At 52.5% G+C, this 6146-nt stretch overlaps 1 protein-coding gene across 1 annotated transcript; it reads right to left on the bottom strand.

The window, feature by feature from the left end:
- Positions 1 to 857: 857 nt before the first annotated feature.
- Positions 858 to 4172, bottom strand: LOC128839932 (glutathione peroxidase 1-like). The gene is made up of 2 exons (XM_054033278.1): positions 3773 to 4172; positions 858 to 1545 (listed from the first exon to the last, which is right to left on the bottom strand). Exons 1-2 carry the CDS (start codon positions 3989 to 3991, stop codon positions 1195 to 1197), a joined length of 570 nt encoding a protein of 189 aa, XP_053889253.1. The 5' UTR covers positions 3992 to 4172; the 3' UTR covers positions 858 to 1194.
- Positions 4173 to 6146: the final 1974 nt, after the last annotated feature.

Genomic DNA, 6146 nt, shown 5'->3' with positions numbered 1-6146 from the left:
ACATGTCCTTGAGTAGAAAGAGCTGTGGGGTAGTCTAACTGTGGTACTTACACTGGTTACTGTCTCTGAGGAGAAAAGTACAGCAGGCTGATTTAGGCAGCCAGCTGTTGCTGGGGAGGTCACAGTCCAGGCAGGGAGCTGTGCAGTCTGGAAACACCTGGGTCAGGAGGCAGAGAGAGACTGCCCAAGGAGGAACCTTCCTGAGTACCCTGGAGTGGGTGCCCTTGCTTGGCCACAGAAGGAAATACGGGTGCAGTTGCCCTGAATTGTAACACAAACAACCTGATATCAGGCACTATGCTTGCAGAGCTTCTGAACCAGGGTCCAGTAAACCAGTGAGCTAGCAGATCACTTTACAAAGGATGCTCACAAGCTCAAGGGCAAACTGATCATCTGATTGGGGTCAGGAAGGAATTTTCTACCAGGTCCAATTGGCTGAGACTTGGAGCGGCTGCCTTCCTCTGATGCATGGGGTGTGTATTGCTAGGCTGGGCATGACTCCCTATATCATTTCTCTGCCGTTGCAGGGCCCTTAGGCATTGGTGGCACCTTAGCCTCTCCTGTTCTCAGTCTGTGGCACACAACAGTTTAGTTTTCTGGGGACTGAAAAGCTTTAGTCTAACCCAAGTTATTGGGCTCTGTACAGGGGTAACTGGGTGGAATATAATGGCCAGTGATATAAAACAGGTCAGACAAGATGATCAAAGGCCAGAAGGGACCATTCAAATCTTTAAAATGACGGTGCAATGTGGCAGCCCCTTCTGCATGGCCCTTCAAAACTAAAGAAGCCATGAGACACAAATGCCCAACACCCCATGGCTAACCAGGCAGTAACCTTACACAGAAAAAGACAGATATCTGGTCTTCAGGAATTGTATTAGTAACACAAAGGCTCACAATAAGCTACCCAGACTCAGGGCTGCTTCCCTTGTGGTAGTTTGCTAAAAATTCACATGCAACTTTTACAGAATACATCAAGTGCTTCTCCTGAAGAATTTGGAAGAAGCACCTTCATGAGTAAAATTTCCATGGACAACAGCATTTTACTTGCAGAGCAAAGAGGTCACAGAAAGAGCAGGCAGTCCAGGCTAGGGACAAGAAGGCTAGCAGAATGACTCAACAGGAAGCAGAGATAACAGCAGAGCTGAGGAGAGAGAAAAGTTTCAGCAGGACTTTGGCTTGGTTGAGAACATTCTACGGGACATGCTGAAGGAGCTTTTCAATATCATCTTGGATCTTGATCGTTTCAAAGTGCCTGCTGTAGCGCTTGAAGGGCACGCCATCACGCCCAATGAGGAATTTTTCGAAGTTCCAGGAGATGTCATTCCTGCACACTGGAGACCAGATGATGTACTGTGGGTTGGTCATCAGCGACATTGGATCATCATGTGGGAAAGGCAGTGCCTCTTTCAGGAAAGTGAAGAGTGGGTGAGCATTTGCCCCATTCACATCACACTTCTCAAACATGGTGAAGTTGGGCTCATAACCATTGCCAGGGCGGACATGCTTTAAGGAAAGTAGGATCTCCTCATTGGTAGCGTTCTCCTATTAAGAGAAAAAGGAAGTGTGATCTAGTGCAAGGATAAACACCAACAATTGGAATGTATTCAAGACAGAGCTTCCATCTCCATTACGGGAAGCAAACAAGAGACACAGAGTTTCTGTCTCTTTCACATTCACCTCCTAACACATACTTGTATTATTGTTGTTGTTACTTCTTGGTACTTCCTGCAATGCACATATATTCTCTGTAATTTTATTCTTTCAAAGTGTTATTTTAGTGTTTTGACTAGTCTATGCATTTCATAATTTTTATTTCTTTTACACTTAAATTTAATTCTTTGAGTATTGAATTCTAAAATGCCTAACCTGTCCTGGTTGGAGTAATTATCCCTATGGTAACTTCTTAAAAAAAAACTAGATATATATTATATTTTTGTTTGTTTCTTCTGCTGCACATACCTCGGTGCACATAACAAAATTTATTCCACACATGGATGGAAAAAATGAAAGGGAACTTTGCCTAGCAGCCTCGGCAACATGGGTGAACAGAAATGCAAGTCAGCCTCTTCCACCTGGCACGTTTATTTTCACAAGCACACTTTTTGCCTAGATACATTCTATGCAGCAATGCCCTTGATATCTTATTTGCTAATTCACAACGTTGTTTATTTTGCAACAGTGCCTGGTAACTAGTGCCAATTAAGGAGAGTCTGCTGTAGCCCTGAACCTTAGTTACACTAGCAAGTAGTGTAGTAACAGTAGTAACACTGAACAAAGAAAGGCTGCAGGTCTGTTTGTTTTGCCAAAACACTTCCCTTTCAAAAAGAAGAACACAAGTACTCCTGTTCTTCTTTTTGCGGATACAGACTAACACGGCTGCTACTCTGAAACTTCCCTTTCAGACCCTCTATTACCCCACCCTCTGCCCCAGGCTGTTTTGCTCAGATACCAGCACTGCTGGGAAGCAAGAAGAACATTCTGCGATAACGCCATGCCGGCTAGCACCCTAGCCAATCCACTTAGCTTCAGCCAGGGCTTGCTGTGACAATGCATGAAGATGGGAATGCAGGGCAAACACGGGAAACACTAGCAGCACAGACACATGGGCAGAGAACAGGATCTCCAGCAGGCTTGTTGCTAGCCCACATCACGACGTTTACACTACTATTGTTACTCATTAGCTGAGCACGGGCATGCCTATGCCTGCTCCAATCACACTACCTAGGTAGGCACAGCCCTGGCAGGTCTCGAGCTGTACACCACTGACACTAGTCTCTAAGGTGCCACAAGTACTCCTGTGCCACAAGTACTCCTGTTCTTTTTGCGGATACAGACTAACACGGCTGCTACTCTGAAACCACTGACACTGCGCGGCATAGCAGTCACTAGGCCAGCTAGGATGTAATCTGGCCAATGGACAAGAGGACGGCATGTACTGGAGACCAGATGCAGGGACTAGCTCTGAAAAGTTCTGGGGATTTATCCCTTTCAGGGGCACCTGCCCTACAGGCAGGGGCGGCTCCAGGCACCAGCACACCAAGAGTGTGCCTGGGGTGCCAAGTAGGGTGACCAGATGTCCCGATTTTATAGGGACAGTCCCGATTTTGGGGGCTTTTTCTTATATAGGCTCCTATTACCCCCCATGCCCTGTCCTGATTTTTCACACTTGCTGTCTGGCCACCCTAGTGCCAAGCCACTAGGGTAGGGGCAGCCTGCCAGTTGCTGTGAGGGCGGCAGGCAGGCTGCCTTCAGCGGCATGTCTGTGGGAGGTCCGACGGTCCCGCGGCTTCGGCGGCAGGTACGCGGGACCGGCAGACCTCCCGCAGGCATGCCGCTGAACTCGCGTTACCAGCGAACTGCCTGCAGGCATGCCGCTTAAGGCTGCCTCACTGCCATACTTGGGGCGGCAAAATACATAGACCCACCCCTGTCTGCAGGACACCACGCCGGCGGGGGGGGGGGGGGGGGAAGGGGGGAGGCCCAGCGGGGCCTGTGGCGGGAGGTCTCAGGCATTTAAACCTCCTCTCCTAAAAGCCGCCCCAGAGCCCGCACCTCATGCTAGCTGCGCAGCTGCCCCGCGACCGCTGGGGGAGGGGTCAGTGGCTGTAGCCGGGTCCGGGCTCGCAGGCCGAAGCGGCAGCAGCAGCCGGCCGGGATCGCTACAGCACAGGAAGCCACTGCAGGGCCTCCCGAGCTAGGCTGTGCGAGCAGCCGCCTCCCGCCCCATCGCTCCCGCGCAGAGAGCCGCCGGCCCTGTCCCCGTCGGTACCTGGTGGCCGAACTGGTTGCAGGGGAAGGCCAGCACGGCCAGCCTGGACCCATAGCGCCTCTGCAGCTCGCTGAGCTGGGCGAAGTCCCGGGCCGTGGTGCCTCAGAGCGACGCCACGTTGCTCACCAGCAGTACGCGGCCCAGGAGCGAGCCCAGCGCCAGCGGTTCCGCCGCGTCCAGCGGCCGCGCCTGCAGCCCAGCCAGACGCCCGGCTGCCATGGGATCGCGCAGGGTATGGGTCGGGAGCTGCGCCCGGGCAGGAGCCGCTGGCCCCCCAGCGGGGTGGGGCCTGGCTAGGGCCGGCCCCCAGAGAGGGGCACGCACAGTTCCCGGGCGGGAGAGTCCCGAGGTTGGGGCCCAGCCCCAGCAGCAGGGGCCAGGCCGGACGGGCGTCTCAGCGCACCGGAGGGTGGAGCTACAGCCGGACCGCGGCTGGCCTCGCTGTGCCCTGGGGTCCTGTGTTTTCTTCAGGAATTAAAATTCGGGGCGGGGGATAGTGAGGACTGATGAGGGGTAAGACCATTAGTGCAAAGGTGGGCTGTATGGCACCATAGTAAAAACTGAAAAATGTTTCAAGACCATTTTATTAGCTTTAACTTATGTTTTTAAATCATCACACAAAGTAAAGTTGGCTACACAAGCTACTATGAAGCAGTATATCTACATCCTTCTTGGTTTCCTGTTGTAATTTTGCACAACTCTGTTAATTAACTTATCGAATGCAGTACATTTATTTTTGGTGGCATCTCGTGTGTCTGGTAACTCCAGTCCTTCATGATATGCTCATGATTGTGCAGAAGGTGACTTCTATTCAGAATTCTATTAAATGAGGAAAAAGAATGCTCAACTGTAGCTATTGTGACTGGAAGTAGAAAGAGATGAATTCCTACTTCTTTCATCCCAGGAAACAGCACAAAGTTTGGGTCGAACCACTAGTGATGATAAAGAAGAAATTGAAGTAAAATCTTCATTCGTTCATCATATGATATTCCACTCTGTGTTCAAATTCTCTATTCTGTCCTGATCACATGGCAACCTCATTGCAGGTAGTGCCTCACTCCACTCAACTGACCGTGTTTTATAAGACAGGCATCTGTAAAAGCTATGTAGTTGATAGAATCCAGAAGTTGCTGTTGTAGAGATGTAAGAATCAAGTCTGTGTACTTTACTTTTTCAGATGGCTTAACAAACACTTCTTGTCCTCTTAATTTAAGGAGTCAATATAAGTGCCCTAATTAGTCAACTTCTGAACTGAAGTCATTGCTTCTTCTGGTATGTTTTCACTTGATATTTCTCTGATGGATCCAAAGGTAGTTTCCATTGCTGGACAGAGATCTTCTACTGTTATAGCAGATGCCTAGATGACATTGTTTAATGACCCAGGCGGTTTCAACAGTAAACTTACAAGCAGGGCCGGTGCAACACATTAGGTGACCTAGGCGGTTGCCTAGGGCACTAGCAATTGGGGGGCGGCATTTCGGGTCCTTCGGCGGCTACCGCGGCAGCCAGATCTCATAGACTCATAGACTTTAAGGTCAGAAGGGACCATTATGATCATCTAGTCCAGGGGTCTCAAACGGAGTGATTTTCTGTGGCCCGCGAGCCCCTCGCAACCTCCCTGCCCTTCTCCAGTGTTTACCAGAGCGGCTCCGCCCAGACGTGCACCGGAAGCAGGGCATGCTCCCTGCCTGCCTGCCCTGCGCAGCTCTGGGAAGAGGCTGGAACATGGGGAAGGGGGGGCAGAGGGGCTGTGTGTGGCTGTTGCTTTAGGCAGCAAGCCAGGAATGGGGAACCGCGGCCAATGGGAGCTGCTGGCAGCGGTGCCTCAAGCAACAGAAACACACAGCCCCTCTGCCACCCTTCCCCACTTTCCAGCCTCTTGCGGGGGCAGGGCAGGCAGGCAGGCAGGGAGCCTGCCTTGCCCCCGGTATGCGCCAGGCCAGATCCTGCCCCCCAAACCCTTCCTGCAGCTGAACCCCCTGCCCTGAGCCCCCTGCCACACCCTGCACCCCGACCCCCTGCCACACCCTGCACCCCGACCCCGCCTCACCCCGCACCCCTTCTGCATCCCAACCCACTGCCCTGAGCCCCATGCCGCACCCCTCCTGTGCCCCAACCCCCTGCTGTACCCTGCACCCCTCCTGCACACTGACCCCTGCCCTGAGCCCCTGCCACACTCTGCACCCCAATCCCCTGCTGCACCCCACACTCCTCTTGCACCCCAACCCACTGCCCTGAGCCCCCTGCTGCACCCTGATGCCCTGCTGTACCCCTCACCCCTCCTGCACCCCACACCCCAACTCCCTGCCCTGAGCCCCCACCACACCCCACACCCCTCCTGCACCCCCGGGGAGCAGGGAGGGGGCAGAGTTGG

Source organism: Malaclemys terrapin, chromosome 7, assembly GCF_027887155.1.
Source record: "Malaclemys terrapin pileata isolate rMalTer1 chromosome 7, rMalTer1.hap1, whole genome shotgun sequence".
Taxonomy (NCBI): domain Eukaryota; kingdom Metazoa; phylum Chordata; order Testudines; family Emydidae; genus Malaclemys; species Malaclemys terrapin.
This window is presented reverse-complemented; position numbering and strand designations above follow the sequence as displayed.